Source organism: Cygnus olor, chromosome 3, assembly GCF_009769625.2.
Source record: "Cygnus olor isolate bCygOlo1 chromosome 3, bCygOlo1.pri.v2, whole genome shotgun sequence".
In the NCBI taxonomy this organism is placed as follows: Eukaryota; Metazoa; Chordata; class Aves; order Anseriformes; family Anatidae; genus Cygnus; species Cygnus olor.
Window position 1 is genome coordinate 21,416,736 of NC_049171.1, and position 26,893 is coordinate 21,443,628.

General features: G+C 39.0%; 1 protein-coding gene across 8 annotated transcripts in view; it reads left to right on the top strand.

Annotated features, from left to right (window-relative positions):
- Nucleotides 1-357: 357 nt before the first annotated feature.
- The window catches only part of FBXO25 (F-box protein 25), a 30,090-nt gene continuing 3,554 nt past the window's right edge, over nt 358-26,893 (top strand). Inside the window, exons 1-11 of one of the 8 annotated variants that reach the window (XM_040552495.1) lie at nt 358-477; nt 4,643-4,786; nt 11,652-11,752; nt 13,033-13,082; nt 14,651-14,743; nt 17,484-17,577; nt 17,839-18,023; nt 19,486-19,668; nt 21,433-21,576; nt 24,063-24,148; nt 25,548-25,616. In XM_040552495.1, the coding sequence (XP_040408429.1) occupies nt 4,650-4,786; nt 11,652-11,752; nt 13,033-13,082; nt 14,651-14,743; nt 17,484-17,577; nt 17,839-18,023; nt 19,486-19,668; nt 21,433-21,576; nt 24,063-24,148; nt 25,548-25,616 (1,142 nt within the window). In that variant the 5' untranslated portion in view covers nt 358-477; nt 4,643-4,649. Of the gene's footprint in view, nt 478-702; nt 847-3,191; nt 3,356-4,642; nt 4,787-11,367; nt 11,528-11,651; nt 11,753-13,032; nt 13,083-14,650; nt 14,744-17,483; nt 17,578-17,838; nt 18,024-19,485; nt 19,669-21,432; nt 21,577-24,062; nt 24,149-25,010; nt 25,104-25,547; nt 25,617-26,893 lie in introns of those variants that run through there. The other 7 variants (XM_040552497.1, XM_040552498.1, XM_040552499.1 and 4 more) reach the window with 7 other exon arrangements.

A 26,893-nucleotide genomic window follows, 5' to 3' on the forward strand; every position in this document is an offset into this window, starting at 1 on the left:
AGAGCGGAAAAGCTCACACAATCCCCAATTCACAACCTAAAGCTTGCTCCCCGTGTCCCCCGGTCCTTGTTTTAACAAGGAGCCCGGCGTTGGAGGCGTCTCCGCCCAGCTCCACAGAGTGCTGAGGGCACGGAGCTCCCCTGATAGGACCGCCGTAAGCCGGCCAGTGAGCGACCGTTGGGCCGCCATTACGCGGCCGTTGGGCGACCGTTGGCTACCGTCGGGCCGCCATTACGCGGCCCCGCCCCCTTCCTCCCTCCCCCCTCCGACCAAAACATTGACACGTGCGCCTCGCTCCCACCTCCCTTCACGTGACGCGCCGCGGCTGACGTGGCACCCCGCCCCACCAATGGGAAAAGGCGCTGCCGGGTAGCAACAAGGGGCGGTGGCCAATCAGCGGGGTGGGGGGGCGGTGCCGCGCTACTTCCGGCAATAGCCCCGCGGCCCGGGCCCTGCGGGGAGTGGTGGCGCTGTCAGGTAGGGAGCGGGTGGGGGATTTGGGGGCCTTTTTCTGGTTTTTTGGGGGCTTTTTGCGCTTTTGGGGGGCTTTTGGGGGATCTTCCGAAGGGAAGGAGCGTTTCCAGCCGCTGGGGAATGAGGCCTGGGGGCGGTGTGTGGGGGAGCGGCAGGTGGGGTGAGGGGGGAGCTGAGGGGCCGAGCCGTGGGTTGGTGTGGTGTGGGCTGAGGTGGGCGTTGGGTGTGGGGGAAAGCAGTGAAAAAACACCTTGGGATGGAGACTAACCGGCCCTTTGACCTGTGAGTCAGAGGGCTGATAGGGCTGGCTCCCAGGAGAACCGGTCACCGCCTCCAGGAGCAGCTTCTGCGGGAGCTTGGGCTGCTGGGCAGGCACTGGGGCCGTCAGGGAAGGGGTGGCTGTGCTGTGGGGAGGCTGGGAAAGGAGAAGAGCCTTTACTGTTCTCATCATGTTGGTGACAGTCTTGCTACTGAGTATCAGGAATGGTTTGGGTCATAATTGTATCTTGCTAAGACCAGGGATGCATACACAGAAGACAACTTCTACTGTACAGTCACAGGTTATTGGCGTGTCTTGCTGCAGTTCTGAGTGTCTTTATAGTAGTGTTTGCTTTTGTGGTGAGCTGCCTACCTCATAGGAAACAGAGCTCCCTTACAGGTGGATGAGTGGCTGGAGCAGTTACTGTAATCCCAAGCTGCACTAAGCCTGGCATAGACAGGTTTCTGTGCTGTCCCTTCCGTGCTTCTTTCTGGTGGCTCTTATCTCCACAGTCCTTTTTTCCATGCTCCTTAGGAAAATACGTATGATGCAAAGTGTTCTTGTTTGGTTTTAGGAGCAAGTTAAACGCAGGTGGTGTATTTTATTAAAGCCCGGTTGTTAGGTAATGACCATAAAATTATGTAGGTTGGAAAAGATCTTTGGAATCAAATCCAAATGCCAACCCGATCTATTGGGTCCAATTGCTAAACTGTGTCCAGCTCATTAAGACCAAATTTCACTCAGTGAAGCTTCCTTCTCTTTTACGCAGCATCAGATTGATTTCTCCACAGTAATTTTTTGGGGAAAAGGAACAGGTTGATCAACAGCAAGGACAGAAGTTGTTTTGAGTGTTAAAGAGCCCTGTGCCACTGCATTTTCCTCAAAATCTAAGCTTAGGGGACTCTTCTTTTGTTGTAATGACAGTTTTAACAAACTGATAGTAAATTACTTATTACTGATGGTGTGCTCCATGTGGTATGTAAACTCTTGAAAGCAAGCTCTGTTCTGAGAAGCCACATGCATGCTTTAGTGCAATGCCGTGCTGGGAAGCAAAACTTGAGTGCAGGCAGAGCAAAAGCATGAATTTTTGTACATACCCAGTAATCAGCTGCTCTCTGAGGGCTACGTGTAGGAGAGATGTTTAGGACACACTATCTAAAACTTGAGAATTTCTCAGCAATGGTCAAATGTACATTTCAGTCCTATAGGAAGTGAAGCAATGGGATTTTCTGGTCCTAGCTGTGTATGTGCTGTTACTAAAAGAAATATGTTAGGTTTGAGTCTGAGGTACAACTTTCCATGTAATCATGGAATGGATTGGGTTGGAAGGGAGTGTAAAGATCAACTCATTCCAAGTCCCTGCCGTGGGTACAAGTCACTTTCTGGAGTTGCTACTCATGGGATACACTCTGAGTTTGTGCAGTAGTGAAACTGTGTCTTGGACTGAGAATATCTGTTTGGGGAAAAAAATTAGGTCAACATGTACCAGCCTCCCAGAGTTGCTGACTTTCTGTAGTTTTCTCCCACAAATTCTTAAGTTAAAGTTTAATCTGTGATTTTTCTAGTAGTGTTTCCTTGTCTTTTTAAAAGATAACGTACTGAACGTACCACACGTTTAGAAAAGCTATTTGTATCTCTTTATGAAACTTGTCCTAAGTACAGTTTTCCAGGATTTCTGCAGCAGACCTCAGTAGTCTGTGTGTGTATACTTGCTGATACCACTATTTTGACGTGCTTAATGTCACTATTTGCAAGAGGGGTGATAAAAAACTCATTCTGTGTCAAAGCCCTGCAATGAAAGACCATCAGTTTTCATTTTAAAGATCTGGAAAGTAGTCTGGTTTAGAGCATGTAAGTATTGAAGTGTGTTATTTTAAATGCCTCTACAGCTCCGCAGGAGGAAGTTACACATCGTACTTATACCACTGGCCTGATAGCTCGAAACCCCTTATTTCTGAAGTTCAAGGATTTCTAAAGCATACTAAGATTGCTATCCTGTAAAATGTGATTGGCTTCGGGCTTCTGCTACTGCCAGCCGCTCGAACAAAATATTCCAGGCTTTCTCCTGGTGTTTTCAGGAAGCTTTACATCTACCCTTATTTTTGTAACTTATCCTGTTAACTTTTTAACAATGCATGGTTCACCTTCATGCAAGTTCTGTCTAAGTGTGTTTGTTTCCTTTCCCAACGATTCTTTATTGATTCATAATATTGAGTATTCTTAAAATGTACACTTAAGTAATCCCATTCAGCCTATAATGTTCTCTGTGGATTTGAATTTTCTATATTTTTAACTTTTGGGGTAATGAGGTTTATCTATAATAGTGCTTAATTTTTATAGCAAAACTGCTGACTAGAAGTAGCTCATGAGCTCTGTGTCTTTAGACATGATTCAAAATTGGTTTATGTTCTGCTGTTTTTTTAGTCTCTTCCAGTTATTTTTTGAATTTTCAGGTAAACTCTGCTGATCTTATTGGAAGAAAATATTATTCTGAATATTATTCTGAAATGCACTCATGAGCACCAACTGTAAATGTTTGAAAAGACGAGAGGCCTTGATTTCAGTCTAAATGAGGCATTCTAAAACACTGTGAGAAAAGTCTGTTATGATGCGTATCTCCTGGTAAGCAGTGAAAAGATTAGAAAAACAGATAGGCATGAATAGAGTTTGTGGTGGTTGGAGGAAAGGATGTGGTAAACTTTGGAAATGATTCCTGTCAGATTCAGAGGAAGGCTGAGTTGTGAATAGCAGGGGGACTTTCATCAGTGCTGAAGGCTAGACAGCAAGCTTTGTTTTGTGTGGTATGTTGTGGGATGTTTTAGTCTCGTTTTTCTTTTAATTAAATAAAAATGATGCTCTTGGCTTGTATCTCTTCAGGCTTTCTAGCCTTCAGTGTCTTGCCCAGTGCTAATATGTTGGACAGATGCTGGTCCAGAGTGCAAATGGGTAAATAAATTCAGTGATGTTTCACTGGTCTGGCCTAATATTTTTCACCGTGAAGGGATGTTTAGAGAACAGTTGCTTTGAATGAAGCTGTTGGTGTTACATTAACATGTTTCAAATACGATAATGCTTTTCTCCCTGTGCAGTCTGCACACGAAATCTCTGGTTAAAACAAAGCAGAATGTATGCATGATGAACGGGAAGAAGAGGGCAAAAGCTGGCAAGCTTGGATCCTTTAAAGCATAGGGAATTGCTCTCTCCAAATTCTTAGTATTCATATATTAAAAGTGACTTTCCCTTGTGAAAAAGGGTGACAGAGCACTGTAGAATGATATACGTGTGCTGTCCTGCGTGCTGTTGGTAGGAATTTCAGTAGTGAACTACTGATGTTATGTTGCAGTCCCCATTTGTGGGGGGTATCTAATAGCCTAGCTAGAGAGGTGATCCTCAAGAACAACAGAAGTGTTTGGGGAAGATCCAGATTCCTTTACTGAAACGTAACTGTTTACAGTGTTACACTATCTCAGTGTTTGGAAGGCTTATAGGAAAATAAGAAGAGCAACACTGATTTGGGCTTACCAGGTTTGAAAAACAATCTGTTAGTGGGGTTTCAAACTGGTAATCTGTTTACATTCTGTAAGTGCTAATCTGCTCTGCAGTGGTCAGTCTCGCTTGGTTTGGTATCATCCCTTTCCTGGACTACGGTGATTCTTCTGCATTTTCTTGAAAGAACTGTGAAACCTACTTTGATCTAACAAATAGCAAAGGACATTTCAGCAGGAATTTTCAGAGGTTAGAGAACCAAAAATGTACTTGGGAAACCATTGAGCCTCTTAAGAGGATACTCTGTAGGAAACTTTCTTCCTTTTCCTCATTACAGTTTTTTTTAAGGTTAAAGAGAACTGAAATAAGTTTCATAGCTTTTGTTAACAGTTAAATCCTGGACAATCTTCTTGCTGCTTACAGAGAAACCATGCCTTTTTTGGGCCAAGACTGGAGGTCCCCTGGATGGAGATGGGTTAAAACAGAAGATGGATGGAAACGATTTGAACCCTTCAGCCCTGCACTTGAGAACAAGAACAATCAGCTTAATGACATCAGTCACACTGTGTAAGTTGTTAAATAACTCATGCAGAACCACATTTATTACTGATTGTGGAGCAGGTGGGAAGGCAAAGGTTGACTCCACTTCCATTCAGACCGAGTGGGGTTGGTGATCTCTGCATGCATGAGAGAAGCTCACAAATGCAACCATGTGCTTTGTTTATTTAGGCAGAGACCCCTGTGGAGACTGTCTGTCTTTAGGCAACTCGTGAAACAGTGACAACTTTAGGCAGCCAGATCCCATCCTATGTTGTGTGTTATTTTTAATGTTAGTGATATCTGCGAGTTGCAAACACAACGAGCATATCGGAATGTTACCTGGAAACAAGTGAAACCTTTCTGGTGATTGTCGAATTAGGGCTATTTAGGGTACTTGCTCTAAATGCATGACTAATGGTAGTTTAAGGCAATTCTCTAACATTGTATATGATTATACGAGCCCCTGTAGAATGGGTGAGAAACATACTAGGTAGTTTGGGAGTGAAGTAAAGTAATATTGATGGCAGATGCTCACAGACTGGTGTGATACAGATAGCTTAGTCCAGACAAATTCCTGCTTTGTGTCTTTGCCAAGAAGTAATTCTCAGGGTTAGCATTCTTGTTTATAAATTCCAGCTTAATGTGCTCATAATGAGAAAAGGGAACATTCAGTGTCTTGCTGTTAGTCTAGTAAATGATAAAGAAACTGATCTGATTTAGAGGGAATTTACTGGCAAGCCAGGACTTGTTCTACTCATACACCTGTGTTTTCTAAATTTGAAATGAACCTCAAGGGAGTAATCAAGCAGTGAAGAATCATTATTAAGCTTGCCTCAAACTACTGTTTACTTCGTGCCTTTACTTCTTGTGCTCATCTGCCACTGATAGTGGCTGTTTTTTTCCCCATACAGTCTGGCCACTGTGGATAAGAAAAGCAATGTTTGTCTGCAAGGGTGTTCACAAAGCCTCCATAAGTTGCCTTAAATACTTCTGGAAAAATCTCTTCTTCCTTCTTTCATGTAGCTTTAATATAGTTGGAAAATGAAATCTAATTTAATTTTGATAGCTACTTGCACAGTTACTAAATTATATTTTGTAGGTTGTTTTATGTCACGCTTGCCAAACAATATTCATTAAATGATTGTTTTTGTATCATTGTAAATGAGGACTCACTGTTCTGTTCCTAATTGGATGTTGATTTTTGTCTGTGCATACACTTATATATGTCTATATATATAACACAATCTTTTCTCCAGAGAGTGAGGTGAGACTGCATTTATTGCTTCTTCAAGCAAAAATACTAGATTTTTTTTCTTAGTGTTGAAAGAACAATTCGTAGAGTTCAAGGGTATTGCTAGAAACAGATTTAAACAAGTCTTGCTTGGAAAGATACAAAGAGTCTTAAAGTTCAGAATTAAAATAGGAACATTAATTTGAAGTGACTGGCCATGAAATGTTCTGGGTAAAAGAAATATTTGATATCTGAGGTGTTGCGTGATCTGAATTTTGTAGGTTAGCTTCCCAACTTGTCAGAATCCCAAACTCGGGAACTACCCTAGTCTGTAACAGATGCCCTCACCTGTAGTGATTCCCTGGTTTCCAGTCTTCTGTCTCTTGCTTCATGCAGCCAAAGCACACCATATTCTGTAGCCCTATTTGTTCTGCTTCTGTGTATTTAAGAATGTGTATTGTCCAAAATTAGACTGCAGAATTTGAGTTGGAAGTAGCGCTACTACACCGAGTACCAAGTAATTTCACTACAACTTGCAAGCTTTGGATCTGTGAGTCCACTTTTTGCTGCTGAACACTGAATAATGTCTAATTGCCTAAAATACAGAATTCAGGTTGGTAAGGACCTCTACAGGTCATCTGGTTCACACCCCCTGCTCAAAGCAGGACCAGCTGAGATGGTTTGTAGGGCCTTGCCCAGCTGGCCTTTGTTTCCAAGAATGGAGGTTCCTTTCTGGGCTCCTGTTCCAACTTTCATTATTTTCACTGTAGTTTTTTATCTTTATTTCCTATCTTTTAAAATCTAATAGGAATCTTTCTTATTACAGATCATGTCCATTGCTGCTTAATTTCTTAATGTATACCTCCTCTACCCTCATAGTAGATGCAGGCACGAATCATATTTCCTTCTTCCTCACCACCTGCTCTTAATACTGACCAAGCTTGTTCTCCGATGCATCCTCATGTGTCACGTTGTGCTCCAGCAGTAATCATCTCAGTAACTGCCCACTGGACTTGTTCTAGTACATCAATCTGTTTATTGTACCAGGGAGTCCAAAACTAGACACAGTATTCCAGGTGTGGTATCTCAAGTGCCAATTAAAGGGCAATGACCACTTCTGCAGGGTACGGTGTTGCTAATGCAGCCCAGGGTGTGACTGCCTTTATTCAACACATGGGCATGCTGCTGACCAGTGTTCAACTTATCCTGTAGGACTTTGGCTCCTTTTCTGCAAAGCTGCTTTCTGTCCTGTCTGTACCCGGCATATACTTGTGCATGGGGCTTTCTATCCCATGTGCAGGACTTCACATGGAAATAGAGCAGCATACTGTGTCTTGCCGACTGAGTTCTCTGTACCATCTTAAACACTTGCTTCCAAATAGCTTATGTATACTGAATGGACAGCTCAGCTTAGGATATCTGGTGCTGTGATGTAGCGCTGAGTAAGAATAAGGCTTTATAGAATGCTTCCTTCCTTGTGGAAGAAGCATACAGTAAACAGTATATACATATTTATGGGTCTCTTAAGTTGTCACTTGAATAGGAATGATGATGTATGCCAGTCTGGCTGTCCTAATAGGATGTTATTTTATCAATTAAATGCAGTGTTTTATTCACCAAAATACTCTGCAGAAGTTTATGTAGCAGCAGTAGTAGTACTTGAGTATTGTGTTCTGGTTAGAGCAGTTTTCCTTTAAAAAGAAATAAAATTCAAGCTATGTAGTTGACTTAAACCCTGTTTACTATTGCTTGTATTCTCTTCTGTGAGAGAAAGCATGGATAGAGTTAATTGCCAAACTGTGTTCTATCTCTTCCAAATACCTCCTGTGCAGAAGTTAAAAAGATCTACTTACCAGCAGATTCAGAAAAAGCTTCCAGGCATGTAAGTAACTCTTACAAATTCAAGACAAATGTTTTCACTAAAACAGAACTTTTCACCTTGTTCAGTTAGTCATCCAGTGCTTTGGTGAATCCAGCTGAGGAATTAGTCAAAAGCAGTGAACATAATAATGATGCTCGAACAAACATAACTTGTTATCATGCAGGGGCAATAAATGATTGGGAATAATGCTCAAATGCTACACTTCAAATTAGTTCTGTTTATGAAACCTGATGTGGAAAAAGTGAGGCCCCCAGTTTTGTAGCTCTCATTTAGATAAGTAATGAAATTATTTAAGTGAGGAGAGCACTGTATTCATGGTATCCAGCGGTGGGAAATGTGGCTGAGGCAGAGCTCATTCCACCTGAGGGAAGCACGTTATCTGTGGGCTGAATGCTGGCCACAGCTATCTGCAGTTTGTACCTATAAACTCTAGTACAGCTGTGTGTTTCCAGTGCTGTGTTGCTGTGTCCTTGAAGCTTGGTGGAGAGAGAAAAGCACAGCCTTACAGAATTGTATTTAAATACCTCTCAAGAGTAAAGCCCTCTTACATGTTCCTTTTGAGGTACAAGAAAGAGAATCCGTATGACAAGACTTTCATGACCATGGTATGCCTTTTTGTGTGTTAGGTCCACATGAACTACCCAGGCCGGCAGGCCAGTCATTCATCTGTAGTCTCATCTCATTCACAAAAGTGCTATTAGTACTGGATGGGAGTCCTCAGATTTGATCTGGTCTTAGATAATTTTGGCATTTGACAAATGTGGTGCAGGCACTTAACTCAGGATTTTCTATACGTGGTCAAGCTGTAAATGGCTTTGAGTGTCACTTGGAACACTTAGTGCCTCTCTGTAGGTAATTGTGTGACATTTAGGAATTCCTTCCTCCACAAGAAAAGTAAGGGGATTAAGAACAGTCAGTTTGGATAGCCCTGTCAAGCCTTCCAGCATTTTAACTGTCATGCCCAAAAGGATATTAACATACACCATTATGAAGCTGCTGTTTTGAAAGAGCTGAAATTCTGGCATGCTTTATTTATGTAGGGTATTGTAGTCTTAAAGTATCTGTAGGACACCAAATGCTTTGCTTTTAGAAGCTATAGAACAAATTTTGTGAAAGTGCTTCATCAAGACAAGAACATAAGAGTAGCTGTAAATTGGCAGTATTACGTATGTATTTAGATCCTTTCAGGTGCACTCAGATCTCATGTGCTATTACAGTAAAAACATTCAAGTCATCTGTTATGCCATATGGCTCGTGTAGCACTTGATTCAGTTTCTTCTGTCTTAGCGTAACTGTAGTTTGGTGGTTGGGGAGGCAGGAGTTCTTCGTGAAGTGGCTTTGATCAGCCAGCTCCTCAGATTTCTTAAAGGAACTTTAAAAGTTGCTGGGGGTGTACCTGTAATTACCTTCTTCTTCCTAATAGCTGTGAGACCCTTGCTTGCTTTCTCAGTAAGACTGGAAACACGTGAACCCCTTAAAGTTTATCAAGAATGATGCTGATAGTACAGGTACACACCTTCCCTACACAGGGAAGGACTCCATGGAGAGTACAAAGAACATGAGAAGAAGAAGCCTCATATGAGAAAATCCTCAGATTGTCCAATCTTCTTGCTAAAATGACATGAATTCCCAGAATGTCTCAGGTGGATTTGGAAGTCAGACTAATGTGCTTGAAATAGCTCTCTGATTCCTTGTGTTAATTAACTGTCCTCCTTGGGCTGCCTTGCTTTTGTGTCTGATACTCGAGGAAGTGTGTATTTGAGGAACTGGGAGGGGGAGAGCAGGCTTTAAATAACTTCAGATATGTTATTGCTCTGTGTCACTTTCTAGGGACTCTTTCTCTTCAGGAACAAAAGAAGGAACCAGATTAACCTTCCTGTTCTAAAGCTGGCCTTCAGCAGTGCTGCCTGCCCTGCATTGCTCACTGCAAAACTGGTGTGGGTGTGTTTCTGTTCTGACAGGATTATATTGTATAATATCCTGTATCTCTGTAGCCTTATATCTGTTGCTAGGATCATAAAGCCAGAAGCTTTACTGGGGGGCTGAGCTCTATTTCTGATTCTTTAACAACTTGCCATGTGATGTGTTGATACGGTCCATACACTAAAGCGTAATTAATTGTTCTAGTGAATTTAAAAGGATCCCCTTCATGATGGGGGGTAGGAACTGGTATAACATGACGTAATTAAAGTAACTTGTCAGCACTGATGCTTCACTTCCATCAGTTGCCAGTTCCTTTTCTCTGAACTCTTTTCGCTGTTTGACTAGATGTGATGTTCGGCAATATTGCATGGAATATTGAAATTGTGAAGTCTATTCTATGATTTAAAAATGTTAAGGCATGAACCAAGGCCCTCACCTTGAATTGAGTTCTACCTGAATACAGGTGTGGGCGTTTTTTTCAGGGTTTAAACTTCAGGTAAGGAAAAATTTGTATTTTTGAGTCTTCTAAACTTGTGTATCTTTGAGCTAGTATTTATAGTGATTAGAGCAAATATATAAAAAGCTTTTTGTACCGTGGTGTTTAGTCATCATCCTTAAAAGATGATTCAGGCCTAAAAATTTTTAACTTTATTAAATAGTAGCAATAGACTAATATGATTTGGGTTCTTTTGCCATTTAATGCTGAAGTGCAGGTTATTTTTGAATGAACCAGTGATCTTCATTTTTCATGTTCAGATTTTGCTGGTGCAATTTGAAGTTCAAACTGACATTGACGAATAGATTTGGCTGGCAAACTCAGATTTTAAAAAATGTAATGAATGGGTAGAGTGTTCTATACAGCTTCTTTTTTTCTAAAAAAGATGACTATAAAAATGACTATAAAATAGTCTTATAGTTAAGCTTCACTGGATTACTTCGTTGGTTACTGTAGTTATCAGTACAATATTACTGCCGTAATATGAATGATCTCTCTCACCTGTACTAGAAAAATGCATATCCATTACCTCTATTGCTTTTGCTTAGAATTATCTAAAAAATGGAAAGGAGAATCTTTGTTGTATAGACTTACATAGCGCAGGTAAGGTTTTTAATGTATATGCACTTTAGGAAGTTTACCCAACAAAATTTAATAGCATGTCCATATGCTTGTATATAGTGTGTGTATATACTATATACATACACTCGGTATAGGTGGTCTTTGTCAGGCTATATAACTTACTGTCAGAAGTGACAAAGGTACAGTCGATCCCTCTTGGGAAAGATGGAGGTGACTACATGGTTCTTGATGCCCTACAACAAGTGGTAGAACAGTATGGCAATACCTAAATTATGTACAGTGTTGTGATTCATGCTTTTATTAAGAGACTTTCTTAATTTGCCCCAAAGTTGACTGTGAGGGGAGAAGAGATGCCTTTTTGCTGGCTTTCTGCCTGAGTGGTTGTGTGGTAACTGACTTCACCAGTGTGCTGCAGTTTCATAAGGCTTGGTCCATTTTGGATAGTGACTTTAGTATTCTAGAACACTGCAGACTGCCAGTTGTCCAGCTAGTACAGCCACCTCAGTAATCCTTCTTAAATGTCACTAATGACTTACAAGAGAGCTATTAAGAAGATACTTGTATACACTTAATCACTTTGATACGAAATTCAGCACCACTAGGAAGAAAAGAGCAAGGCAGCTTCTCTCAAGATGTGTTGCTGTAGACTTTCAGGTAGACAAGCATTATTTAAATATGATTTTTATTGCAGCTGGCAGGCTTTTAAATGTAGAGAACTATAAGCTATGTGCAGCTTAAATATTTAATCATTGCTGTTCTAATTATGTCTCTATTTCAGCATTTTAACTGGTGATGAAGAAATATACACTACAGAGGATTGTGAATTTGCAGCCAAGAAAAGGAAAAAAGACCACTGTAGGAATAACACAGATTCACAATGTAAGTCTGGGTTATTTTCATTTAATTTGGATGGAAGACTGTTGTAGGTTCAGGAAGAAAAAATGTAATAGCCATTTGTATATATGTATCTAGAGAGTAGCCTTCTAAGTTATGTCTAATTCTGTACTGACAACAAGTTCTGGTGTCAGAAGTGATGTATCTTAATTGGACTGTGGCATTGATCACCTACTGTGGGATTTAGAGATCCAAAGGTAATTCATTTAAGAATAACAATTCCTGAATAATAATTACTTTCTGATAAAAACTACTGGTTTTAGATGAAATTCTTGATGCTTAGGGCAGTCTCTGCTTATCAGAGCAGCAGTTCTATTTCTGATTAATTCAAATTCTAGTTACAGAAATAGCTCTAGAGTTGGTTCAGAACTAAATATCGTTTGGTGTAATACCTATAGCTCTTGGTAAAGACTTCACTGAATTTCTTGAAATTTCTCTATTGAAATACCAAAGCCACTTTTGTCATACTCCTTTTTTTTTAAAAAGGACCTGTTTTAGACTCCAAGTGTGAGTGATAGCAAAATTTCTTGAAGTACAGAATTTGAGTAGGTAGAAATAGGCAAGTTGATAGCAAATTTTGGGGGGGGGGGTTCCCCCATTGATCTTGAAATTATGTTCATTATTTTGTACCTTCCTAACATTGCAGATTTCTCCAAGACTATTTCTGTTACAAGCATCATCAGGTTTGTGTGGGTTTAAAGTATTTCAGAAGATTCAGGTGGTTATATGTAAGAGCACACTAATTGGACAACATATCCAGACTTCCGCAAGCTGAATGTCTGTGTAAATTGCCATTATTAGTCTTCAGTTGTGCAGGATTCTTCAACTACTTGGAGCAAGCGGATGCAGATCAGGCACATTTACATAAGCAAATACTTTAAAAAAGTAGAGCCTTCAGGAACAAAAATGTTGCACATTTCTATACTCTGCTGTGCTAAGGAGCCCTGTGAACCAAAAAGTATCAGGGCTTTTAGGAGAAAATGGCTGCTGTTGGTACACAGTCAACAAAAGTTGTGCTACATCTGCACACTGTGTCCCAGCTCCTGTATTTGGTTTATAAAGTTGTTTAACTTTAGTGCATGTTTTTGAAGTACACAACTTCTGAAACTTTGTAGTCATTCTCTTTGGCTGTAATAAACTTCCTTCACCAAAATTGCTATATTCTCTCTCCACTTACGAAGCATTTTGAGGATGGTCTGTTTCCTTCATCTTCCTAGAAGGCGCTATCTAAAATAGAAGTTCAAAAAAGCTTATTTCTTTTTCAGGTTTTTATCGTGAAAATTGGATTTATGTCCATAAGGAAAGCACCAGAGAAGTAAGTCCTGTATGCTGTGGGTCAATTTCTAACATCTTTGTGCTGCTTAACTTTTAAAAATAAGCCATTTGTCAATTTTTTGTGACTTCTAAAAAGTTGTATTTAACTCTCTCCTCACTGCTACTGTAGTACATCGTCACTTGCTGAGGCAAAGGCAGGTGACAAAGTGACTTATGTGAGCCATCCTGGCAGAGATGGGAGAACTCACAAGGATGGATGTAGTAGGCCTCTGGTACTTCTCCAAGTCCATTTGTCTCTGTCTCTTATGTATAATTATAAGGTTTTGAAAAAACATCTCCAAATAGTGTGTTTGCAGGCAGCTACTTGATATTTTGGTATCTTGATGTAAATTTGAATGTGAGTGAAATTTAAGGCCCAGACTTTGCTAAGAGGACCCTTGTATCCAAAGTTCAGATGCTTCTTCCTGTTTGGGATACAAATGGTATCATGTAACTGCAAAGGATCTTGAAATGACCTCCTGGAAAGGGAAAGGTGAAGCTGACATGTCCATTATATGTAGAGAGAAACTGTCTCAAAGTTTATGTTGATTCTTATGATTATCTGGGATGGGTGGAACTTGGACACCTGTGAACACCTGTGAGAATGCCTTTCATCAACACAGTAATGCCAGCCAGCAGAGAGGGGAGGAGGTGAGTCCAATGCTAGCCAAACTGGCAGAAGCTGGCGTTGCATTTTGGAGCTGAGAGACACCTGAGTACTGTCTTCAGGAAGAAAGTGGTGTTGTAGAAAATGAAATCCTCCAGTCTCACCTCTACATAAGTATTTTTGCAGGGTGGTGACACAGGCTGCCCTTCTACATTTGAAGGGTATTACGAAGCCTTTCACCTTTTTTTTTGCCTCAAGGAGGTCACTGTGGCAGTCTCCTGCATGGCTATACACTTACTCAGTTTTTGATCACATGGCATTTCAGGCTGACACTACCACCCTAAGTAATGCGAAAACAACCTCTGGAACTTTTGCTTTTGCCTTATTATACCTGTGCAGAAGCACTGAAAAGAAAAGCTATTTCTCTTGCTTTTGTTATCTAAGAAAAGTGTGGTTAAATTTCTAGTGCCCAGAAAATAAATTCTAGATGTTGACCGTTTGTTCTTCCAATTCTAGGAGCAGGTAGTCATGTTCTTACCTCAAATGTGAATGTAAACTCAAGTCAGTGTGTGCATATGGTTGTATGCTCAGTCTGCTGTCTCAGCAAGGTGCACCTTGTGCTGAGGCAATTACAGAGCATGGTGGCCATGCAGTAGTGGAACAGGTTCCCAGGACACATGGATACAAGGGATTACAGACTGTGCAGTTACTATGAGTTTAAAGGTCTCACAATCGAGTAATGTTGCCTGGGTACCTATTAGTTCTAAATAGCATATCTGGCTTCATTTGTTCTACAAGAAATAAAATCTTCAGGCCAGTTATGTCAGTTCTAGGAAGTGCAGTATGTATAAGCTTCAGTTGCATGGTAGAGTGCTTTTATATAGACCTTAACAGTTTTGGGGGGGAGGGGGGTGTTCTCTTGTTTGCTTCTTTCCATTTACAGTGTTTATTTCTCTTCTCAGAGACATGGCTATTGTACCCTGGGAGAAGCTTTTAATCGCTTAGATTTTTCAAGTGCAATTCAGGACATCAGAAGGTTCAATTACGTGGTCAAAGTAAGTTCTTTATTTTATATATGTCTTTTACAAATGTGTTTTCTGATGTGCCTATGTGTACAGAAAATGTTGCATTGACCACTTTGTGTAAATATTGTGTACATAATTCATACTGCATTAAGCCGCTGGGCTTCTGCGTGAAACTGAGTGATTTTTCTTTGGTGAAAACTGGTTATATTGGTCTGTGAAAGCCTATAGCTTGAGAATGATGGTGATGGCCAGTATTCTGCTATACATTTACAGTGAAATAATGATGGTGGTTTCAGTTGTTCCTCAGTCTGGGTAGTGAAACCTCTTTAAAGGAGAATATTTCGTACACAAACAAATAGTAAAGCATAATACATCTTAAATATAATTAAAACAGCAATTTCCAAAACAATATTTGATGTGTAAATATTCTGTGATTTCTTCTGCACTTAATGAGAATGTGATTCCCTGCACTATTTTTGAGCATATATTTCAGACGCTTACTTTTGATAATATTCCTTAACTTTTTTGTATTCTAGCAATTTTATTGCAGATTCTTTTTCTAATAATGCAGTGGCTTGAAGTTTACAGAAACAATTACGTTGTGTTAATGTCATGATTCTTCCTCCTCGGAAAGGCCCTTTCTCATTATCTTAGCTTCTGTGGGGTCAGATCTAGTCTTAAGTTGAGAATTAAGTGCAAGAAACCTGGAAGTTTAGACAACAGTCCCACTTGTGTTTTTTTAAAACTCATTAACTTGTATTTCAAGCGAACCACATGCCTTAACTTCCTAGATGCATAAACAAATGCTCATTTGGAAATGCTTGTTTTGGGAGGTATTGATCTGTCTTCAGACCCAACTATTTTGATTTAACTTGAGGTAGTAAAGTGTTTTACCCTGCTCCTAAAGTAGCTCAAAATGTGAGATATCAGGCATAGAGCTCAACTCAGTGTTGAGGCCAATCACAAAATAGTAGTGGTTGGATAGTATTCAGAACTTGAAAAAACACAAAACATAATTGAATAAGCCTATTGAGAGAACACCCTAACTACTGGAGTTACTATTTGGAGAGAAAACATGTTCTGCCCATCCTTATGAAACTGTATTATACCTCCAGAAAAACAGGAGTTATGGGACCAGAGGAAATGGAAAAAAAAATAAACTTGCTCCTAGGCTAGTGGTTAGGGTACTTGGCTGTTTTATGTCCCCTCTAGTTTTTTGGTATATGCACACTATTTTTTTTAAGACCACTGTGTTCTACCTAACCTATTAGCCTCAAAGAGGGTGGATCAGCTGTTCACCTGTGCTTGTTTATAATATTTTCTTAGCTATTAAATGTCTGATACATAATTTGATATGGATGGCCTTTTTAGAAAATGTTTCCATTTGAATAAATAGTTGATCCATTTGAGGCTGTAATGCCTAATAGACAGCATAAGCCATTGCTACGGTAGAATTTGTTTCTTGGATTTGATCTGCAGTCTAAGTGACAGGACTAATTATTTTTAAGTTAATCAAGAGAAATGTACATTCTTGCTTGAATTGGCAAACTGCCAGAGACATCTAGGTGTTCTCCAAATTGTTAATCAAACTAAAAGGCTTTAAAAATGCCAAGAAAGAGGTCCTGATACTTAGTCTCAAAAGCTGTATAAATAGATTAATTGTATTTAAATACGTCAGGAGTTAATTCCTCCTTTCACAGTACATAATGTTTTGTCAGGGATCATGCAGAGAAGCCAGAAGGAGCATCATTAAATCAGGGAGAAAACAGGTGTATTCTCTCCTCCTCCTCCAAAGGAAAATTAATGTTGAGTGTAGTGTCAAGTCAGTGTTTTAGAAATGAAGATACAAAATAATTTTTGACAGGCTAAGTCTTTGCTCATCCTCTGTGCCAACAGTTGATTCTCTCCTACAAAGCATGGCTCTGCAGGCTGGTGTTCAGAGTACTCTGTACGAATTGTGGTTTCTGCTCCCTGCTTTCCGTTTCTGATGCATTGAGAAATTCTGTCCTGAACTCAGTGTTATGAATTGCAATCATAGAGCTTCTAAACATTACAGTGCTGTCATAATATTGAAGTCTCTTGTATCTGAGAGAGGTCTTTAGAGACCATTTTCGGTTAGGGGCAATCCTTACCAGCTGCAAAGCCAAATCTAAAACAAAAGCGAATAAGCAGGACTTAACTACCTTTTGTATTTGTGAGCTTCCAAAACACACATTCTTTTATTACAGTTTACAAAGACCATATGCCATGTGCTCTATGATAGAGATAAATACATAGATTTTCAAAATACTGTACAAATACATTCCTCTCCATGAGTTGGTCATGGAATGCCACTGGGAATGCCTGAAGCTTTCTGCATTTGTCTTGCTTCATTTTCCAAACTCTGTAGCTTTATTTTCATGATATGGTTGTAGTAATCTAGGCTGTTTTAAGTGAATGTATGTACTGAAAGTGTATTTGAAATCATCTTTTACTTCTGTCTGTCTTAGGATGGTTTTGGTTGGAAGGGACCTTAAAGACCATCTTAATTCCAAACCCCTTGCCATGGGCAGGGACTGCTCCCACTAGACCAGGTTGCCCAAAGACCCATCCAGGGATGGGTCATCCGCAGTGTCTCAGGGAAACCTATTCCATTGCCTCACCACTCTCAGAATAAAGAACTTCTTCCTAATTTCTAATCTAAATCTATCCTTTTTTCGTTTAAAGCCATTTCCCCTCGTCCTATCACAAGACTCCCTGATTCCCTATAACTTTTAATTCTTTGTTTTAGCTCTTGCAGTTAATTGCAAAGTCCCAGTTAACTTCACTGAGTGGTGCAGCACAGAAGAACTACTTTAACATTTTGGACAAAATTGTGCGGAAAGGTAAGGCCTACTATTATATAATCTATCTGCTTTTTCAGATTTCATAGAAGTACTTGCCATCTAGTATGAATGTTTTCTGTTACTGCATTTTATCTGTTGAAACAGATTGAAATTAAATGACAACTAAGTTCTGTTCAGAAACTGTTGACTGCTATTAAATTCACTCTATGAAATGTGATGAATGATGTGTTAGATGAAAGAATTGTAATAAAATTAATAATGTGGTTGTCTTTCAATTTGCATGATGTGTTTTTTTTCTAGTCATGGAAGACCAATATAATCCACGATTAATCAAAGATCTCCTACAGGATTTGAGTTCTACTCTTTGTATACTGATTAGGGGAGTAGGAAAATCTGTTCTGGTTGGAAACATTAATATTTGGATTTGCCGATTAGAAACTATCCTTTTGTGGCAACAACAACTAAAAAACCTTCAGATGAACAAGGTATGTTGTTAAATTGTGCAGATAAGGTATTGGGGGGGGTGGAAGAGGAGAGAGTATATTGAACATTAGTTCATGATTTGTAAGTGGGCAAAAGTTTAAATAAATCTTAAACAGATGAACTTGGCTGAAAGAAGTTTCTACTACAGGAAGCTCACTGATACGTGACTTACCTTGAGAGAAACAAGAAGCCCACAGTTCAGTTTTCTTTGGTTTTGGAGAAGTAATATGAAGTTACTGAAATGAAAACAGTTTTCTAATATTTTCATAGCTCTTCTCTAATAGGAGCTAGTACAGCGCCTGTACTCCTGCTTTCTGACAGATGCATAGCTGTAAATTTTTATTACCCAAACAACTTCTAAAATGTTTCTTTTTTTCTGTCTGCCTAACAATCTACAAATTTTTGATTCCGAAGTAAATATTTTAGTACTAAAAATACAACCTAAATTGAATTTTAGCCATGGACCAGGAAAACAATTTTAAGTAGCAATTCCACAGTTCTAATCGTTAGCACTGTTGCCTTTTGTTTAAAAGAAAAAAAAGGATGACTTCAGTGTCTGGACTCTGATTGTACAACTTTATTCAAAGTATGTGGAATAATGTGCTGCTCCAGATTTTTTTTAAAGTGGAAACTTCTGAAGCAAGAACCTTGTGTTTTAAGGCTGAGCCTGTCTTGGGCACTGCTGGATGAAATACTCCCAAGATGTTGCATGCAGTAAAACTAAACAGCTATTTCATCTGTTTGCTTTCAGCTTTGGAGTTGGCCTTGCTGCGTGTGCTGGGCATCTGAATAAGTCACTAGGTTCCTCATTTTTCTATTCTAAAGTTAATCTCAACAGTTTTCATGTGCCAAGCAACCACAGCAAAGAGTTTGAGACACTGCAGTTGAATCTCTTTCCAGCGTGCCACTTGCATCTGAGCTGCTTTGTGTTGGCTGAAATAACTGATTAGAGATCTTGCATCTGTAGTACAATGCAAGCAGAATGGTCTTGAACAGAACGATAGTCTAAGGGATGTTTATAACAGTGACACCATGGAAAGTCTAGTCTAAAGTGAGATAAATGGTGGTGAAGTAAACAACTTAACCTAGAGTCTGCTAGAGTACAGCTGCTGCGGGGCCAGGTCTCCCTGGCAGGGCAGCTCCACTAGGTGGGGCAAGCAGCCTCCATTCTTCACCTGCCAGCAGGGTCCAAGCCTCCAACAAATTCTCTTAGAAATTGACATAAATTGCCTGTATGTTCTCTTAAGAGAAATTTTCATGTGCTGTTCTTAATAAAAATTGAGAAACTTAGCCTATAAATAATCAGTTCAAACCTTACTTTGATTACTGTGCTAATAATCAGTTAGCCATGGATAATACTCAATGGGTTTGTATGAACTAAACTAAGACCTGAGATCTCAAGATTTCTATTTGTACCTTTTACTATCAAGTTTTTATAGCTAAGTCTTCAACTCTTATTTCCAGCAAGTCAACAATGGTCTTACGCTTAGTGATCTCCCTCTGCATATGCTGAGTAACATCTTGCACAGGTTCTCTGATGGCTGGGACATTATTACCTTAGGGCAAGTGACCCCAACTCTGTACATGCTCAGTGAAGACAGACAGCTGTGGAAAAAACTATGCCAGTACCATTTTGCAGAAAAACAGGTAATAATCATTTGTATAAATGTGAACTTTCTTTGCAATACAGTATACAGATAGCATGTTGAACTCATCCTTTTGAGATAAAAATGTGGCAGCATGTGGTAATATTTAGTATTTTTTGTGGTTCATACTAAAAATCGTATTCAATATGTCTGAGTTTAGGGTAGCGATTAGGCTGTTTCCTTACATTATTTAAAACAAAAAGTCTCTCAAGACAAAAGTCTCAAGACGAAAGTCTCAAGACTTTTCTTTACTATGCAGTCATGAGTGTGGTAGAGAATACCTTCAAGGTGTCACTATTTTCAGTATCTAAAATGTAATTTTGCTAATCAAGGTAGGCAGACATTTGATTATCAGATATTCATGATAAGACATGAAAATATCTTAAATCTGACAGATTGAAGTGGTACCATTTGGTCAGTGACTAGCAAATTAGACTAGCAAATTAATTACTAGTATAATGGGAAAGGTAGAGGAGAAGATCAGTTAACTCTCATGCAGTTGACTCGAATAAGAATTTTTGTAAGATAAAAGACTTCAGGGTGAACTTTTTGGAAAATACAGCTTAAGGGAAGCCAAAAACTTTCCTGAGGCAGCTCGGGTGAACTCAAGGTGGGATGAACTCAAGGTAAAGTGATGAAGATAAGTCTAATGGTTGAATGAATTTTCAGGGTAGGTAAGGTAAGGTCATCTGAACAGTGACAATAGCTAGAGAATAATTTATATTAAGGTAATGCTGGGGAAAAAGATCACTTAATCATTTCAGTATAATGAGCTAGTCCTGTGTCTTATAAATAATACTTCTGCACAGTGTTGCCAATGTATTCCTAAATATTCACATCCAATTTTTATTAGAATAATCTAATACAAAGTAATTTTTCAATATCAATTTATCAAATGCTGCTCTTTCTGTTTAAGAATGTGCTGCCTTAATAGCTACAGAGTGGAGTTAGGTTGTTTTTCCTCTCCTCTGCAGTGTATTTGTTGAGTCATTGAAACAACTACAAAAACATACTTGATATCTGAAGAGCACTTTTGGAAAAAATAAGAACTTTACACAGGGAAACTATTATGAAACAAAGTGAAGTGTAGCTGAAATCACAAAGGCAGTGCTGTTCTCACCCATGTGGCAGTAGTCTTGTGAATGAAGAAAGCCTGTAATGTATTAGCATTTAATCCAGACAGAGTGGAATAAGGAGCCTTTTGCAAATACACTTAAACCTTTTCTGTGGATTAAGATGGAGGGAAATAGTCATTCTGCATTAGCTACTCTTTGCATGCAGATGTATGTTCAAGTAAATCACTATTATTGCTGTGCTTCTAGAAAGACCATAAGATGTGAAAGAATCATGTATATTTTTCAAATGGAAAAAAAATGTGTAAATCCATGGTTACCATCTTACCAGAAATTCATGAAATGTAATGCACAATTATCTTATTCCTGACATAAAGAATTAATTATTTATGCCTCTAAATATTGTTTTTATTATGCAGTTATCACTGACTATAATTAAAATCATTTCAAGACAGTGGAGTTAGATCAGCTGTATGAGACCTACTTTTTCTTGGCAAATCTGTACTCCTATTTTTAGTGTGTTAACTTTTTTTTGTGGCTGGATCTCACTACTTTTCAGAGATGTATGATATCAGATTGCATTCAAAGAATGCCTGTTACGACACTTCAGTTTAGATACCTTCAGTTTTCTAGTCCTTTACCTGATTTGACTAGTTCTTTAACCAATTTAAAGGAAAGTATTTTATGTCCAGTTTTGTAGGCATTTGATTCTATCAGAGAAAGGCCATATTGACTGGAAGCTGATGTACTTTGCACTTCAGAAATGCTATCCAATAAAGGAGCAGTACGGAGACACCTTGCATTTCTGTCGACATTGTAGTATTCTCTTCTGGAAGGTAAGAGCTTTGAAATAACCAGAAATGGGTTCAGATAGTTACTGATGATTATCTGAAATGAAAGTTAAGATCATCTTCTCAGTTTTATCATGTGAGATGTGGTTGGACAGCTAATATCTAATGCTCACATGGAAGCTTTATATTTTTAATTAGTATTGAATTCCAGACCTGTTCCTGAATTAGCATTTTTATCTTTATATCTGACAATCTTAATACTTAGAATTACAAGGAAAACTGCCATGGGGGAAGAGTTGCAGTCTGTCTTCTTGTATTTCTTTAATATTATGCGAAGTTCTGAGCTTGTATGAAGTAACCTTCCATTTATGGCATCCTTCTTCTAATGATGGCATGGCAATCAATAAAAGCCTATAGTAAGGTATTACTGTAGCATTCCTACCATGTTGGCATAAAACTGTATTCTTATAGTCTTGTTTCTGTCCTATATGAAGCTATGAGGAATGTTGGAAACTTCAAAGTGTATTTTATGTTGATTTTAATGTTGACCATGAAGCATACAGGATGATCATAATTTCTGTTGAGCATTTTCCTATTTCACTTGTGTGAACTCAAGTTATGAGTTTACTTTGTACCATAATTCAGCCTTCCAGTCAGTAAGGTTTCTTTAACTTTACAGCTCAAAAACCACATATGAGTAGTGCTAAGACAACAAAGAATAAGAAATATTTGAGAAATCTTAATCTCAAGAAGTATTTATCTTATAATTCATAGAAATTAGTTGCTCTTATGTCGTCTTTCTATAACTTAAGAGTTGCATGTCAGTGTGAGACCTCATTCCATATAAAAATGAGGCCATTGAACAGAATAGGCCAGCCTTCATAGAAATAGCATGATATTGAATTACAATATTTTAAACTTGAGGGTTCTTCATATCACAGAAGCTCTTGCAGGTACTAGTGTATTTCACTAAATTAATAGTAGGAAAGCAGATAGTGGTAATTGGTTTTGCATTGAAAAGCCTGGATACTTGCTGAAGAACGAACCTGTGTCAAGAATGACTAAGTGTTCATTCCATTCCATTATAGTGAAGTAAGTCTTAATTTCACCCTACATATTAAGCAACATATTTTCTTTGAAAGATATTTTAAAGGTAAAGCATATAGTGTACATGCAGCTGGGTACTTCTGGTATCAGATTTGTTGGGTTGTCTGGTTTTACTGTTTTTCACTTTACCTCTGTCTCATTCTGATAATTGAACGTACAACACTTCAATATTGTTGTTGACTAAATGTTTGGAGTTTAATATCAGAGACCACATGAGACAGTGAGAGGCAGTGAACCTCTGCAGGCAGATGTTGTTACCTTACCGACTCCATTGTATTACTGGAATAGTAGCACTTGCTCTGTGGGTTATATTTTTAGTGAAACACAACAGAATGAGTTGTTAAAGGTACTTTGTTTGGATTGAGCAGTACCTGTTGATTGCTGTTGCAATGCTGACTGACATCCTGGAGATTCGGACAGGTCTTAAAGTGATTGTAGTTATAGATTAATTGTATGCTTCGCACTAAAATTCTGGAGGTGGTTTGCAATTTTAAATATTACTGTGAGCATGGAAAACACACAGCTTTCTTTGATAAATTAATTTATCAGTGACTGGAGGAGGCATTAGAGTACTCTCAAGATTGCAGATACCTCCATTTTGGAGGGCACATTCAATAAATACACCGTAGGGCAGCTCTCTCTGTTAGAGGGAACAGGCTGGAGGGATGAATATGCTGATAGGAATCTCATGAATGAGGAGAAATGCCAGTGCCTGTACTTGGGAAGGAAGAGCCCCTGGCAGTGATCCAGGCCGGGGCAGGCCTTAGAGCAGCTCTGCTGAAGCCCTGGGGGTCCTGGTGAGCAGTGAGCTGGGCCTGAGCCAGTGGTGAACCCTGGCAGCAATGGAGGCTCTTGGCAGCCTGGGTGGGTTTCACCAGAAGGGGTTAGGGAATGGATCGTCCCTCTTGTCACTCATTAGACTGCATCTGGAATACTGCACCCAGCTGGGGGTCCCCCAGTATAAAAAAAAAAAAGCTGATGAGGTGGAATTCCGGGAAGGTCCAAATGGTCTGGGTGGCTTGAGGACCTGCCATGTGAGGAGAGGCTGGAGAAGACCACTTCAGAGGAATGTAAGAGCCTGCCATGAGGACAGCCAAGCAAGGGAGCAGTTTGGCTGACGGGATTGTGCGGTTTCCATCCATTTTGATGACCTGAGCAACCTGGTCTGATTTCATAGCTGACCCTGCCTTCAACAGAAGGCTGGACTGGAGACCTCCAGCCCAATTGTTCTGTGAGCCTGAATTCAGTTTTGCTTCACTAGGCTTTAGAAAAGGACAAGGCTTAGATTTTTAAAATAAATATTTGATCAGGCTGAAAGATTGTTTAAAGAATCGATTTCTGACCAACTGGCACCACTACTGGCAGAGGTTTATCACTAAGAGGTTAATCAGTGGTCTGAAAAACGGTTCCTCTGACACTGGCAGGGCAATGTGAGTAAAGAACTGCTAGTCCCAGTCACACTGAATTGTATGGGGGGAGAATGGTTCTGCTTTTTCAGGCACGTGTACCTATATCCTTTCCCAAGCTTTCTAAACAAAGTTGAGAAACAAAGTGCATGTGTGGGGGAACTTTATCAGTTCTAGCAAAATGATGTGTTAGGTGAATATATTAATCAGGAAACTATTTCTGGCTTTGACAATTCAGAAGAGCTTCAGGCAATGAACTGAGCACATTGTGGGGTTGCCATAACTTTTTTCCTTCATTCAAGAACGAAGCAAAACATTGGTGCAAAACATAGGTGCAGAGGAAAAGTTCTGAATTAAGACTGATAGTTCAGTTTCTTTAACGTAGCTGTATTAAATCTAAGAAGGAATGTGACTGCTCTCCAGAAACTCTTAGACAGAAGAGGTGAATAAATGTTAGACTACTTAGGGGAATTACTTCAGGGCTATCCCTTAGTACGAGTTGTAGAAACTAGTTGTGGTAATATTTGAGAGCCTAAGTTTTTAAGAACCAAAGCAGTGAGACCGTGAAATATCACTAGTTATGCCTGTGTTTTATATCTGAGGAGAACTTTCATCAGTTTGTGAAAACGATAATATAAAAGCTGGCAACAAGAGAGGGTTAACTAAATCTTACCCAGGCAATTCATCTGGTCCTTTATTTTGTCCTTTTTAAAGGAAGATTTGCACAAAAAAGGGACTGAGGACTGGTGAATTGAGTTGGCAAACAGTTGAAGTAAGGGAAATTTTTTAATTTTTCAGTATGTTATGATAATCTTCAAGAGTTTTCAAGCAGCAGCATTTGAGGCATGTGTTGCTGTATTTGTTTAAAACCTGTGACCATAGTAATGCTAAGTACAGTAAGGAGACTTCTAAATTCATCGCAGGGAGTGCAGTGGTATAATCATCTTGTACTCTTCTGTGTTAAAGGAGGGAATGACTGTAAGAAGCTCTTCATGTTGCGTGACTCTTCATTCACTTCTCAAAGTGAGGATTTTTCCGTATTGAAAGCGAGCAAAATATGTAATTCCAGTAGTTCAAAAAGGGCAAACTGATAAAAGCGTTCAGAGAAGCATAATGTATTACTATTTCTATATGCTATTATGCGTACTCTTCATTTATATAGTACTATTTCTGTTCCTCTAGGCAACATTGCCATTGTGGGCAGTTCTCTTACTTTCTTGGCCAACTCAGTAGTACATTACAGAACTCAGTAGTACATTACAGATATCCCAGGGATGGCCATAGAAGTTGAAAAGCCTTTTGTTCTTACAGTGTTACATAAAACGCAGGGTGTACTGAAACTGTTTTGTGTAAGTGGTATATTTCACACTTGGTTTTAGTAGTCTTGGAGTCCGTACTGATTTTGGTTCCTCGATTGCTTGTGACTATCCACAGGAATAAGACTATTTTTCTAAATGGCACATAAACCTTAGCTTCAATAAACCTTAACTCTGCTTCTTTCACTTTATGGCTCTCCTTCCTGCTTCCTTCTTCACGATCTCAAAGGACTACCATCTTGCTTTGTTACTCAAGGTATTTCTTATGTGTCTCATCTGTTTTCAGTGCTAACTGGTGTGTAATGTCACAGTGTATAACATGTTCATTTCTTTGTTTTGATACTTGTTCTTGTTTCCCCACATCAGCAGGAATACTTAATTAATTTTCATGTCCCTATCAGATAAGTAGTGGTGACTTTCCATCTCAGTTTTCATCTTCGTTTTTTTATTATTGCCATATTGCCTGTTATTGCCATTAAAACCGGGGACCATAATTCAACATCTAATGAACATGAGTACAAAATTTTGGTTAGATTCGCTAAGAAACAGGTCTGTGCACTCAGTGTTGGTAACTGTTCATGCGCTCCCTGATGTATTTAATTCAGTATTGAAATCTGAAAAGAGTAACACAAACCTCACTTTCTGTTAAGCAAAAGTACTGCAATCTGTTTTATTCCACTTGGAATACTCATGTTCTTATAAAAGAGCCTCTCTGAAAAGAAATTCCCAAAATGGGCTACATATGACTTGGGAGGGTGGGAGAGGCAATTATAATGTTATTTTCTGAATGAAGAGATGGTAGAAATAATTACACGGAAAAGGACTGTAGCTCCAAAGTTGTCATGGGAGCTTTGTAATTTGCAGTTGTGATAAAAATCTGAGGAACAAAACAATTACATTTGTCAGTAAACATTTTTCCTGGTGAATTCTCCTGTTAATTCAAAAGAATTGTTTTAGCTTTAAGTAGATATATAGAAGATCAGTGTGACTTGTTCATTACTTTTCAGTATTTAATAAATGTAATTTCAGGGAAAGAGGAATACTCATAATTACAGGAAGTTTGATTCTCCTCTTCAATCCGCATCACTTTAACTGTAAAATTGCTGTTTCCATTTTAGTAACTTAAACAAGAACTGATCTTACCGAGGTTGTTATTGGCTCTATAATTCCTGACTGAGCAGAGCCTTTTGAAAGCATTTTTATGATCATGCGTGGAGCAAAGCACGTTACATTTTTTTTCCTAAAATATTTACAAGTATAGGTATAAATAAGCACTAAAGGAGAATAAACTAACTTTTCCCAGAATCTTATTTCCTGGAAACTAGGAAGTTCTACTCATGACAATGAGTAGAAGAGATTATTAGCAACTACCTTTGGGAGTGTGCTTTTTCTGCTATGGCATCTCCCTTCCTTACAAGTGTCATCTCAAGATGAAAGCAGTAGAGCAAAAGACTGAAACGTTTACTAAACCTTTATTGTGTATTTTGTCTACATGGACTGAACTCCAAGTAGGACTGCCTATTTCTGTTCCTT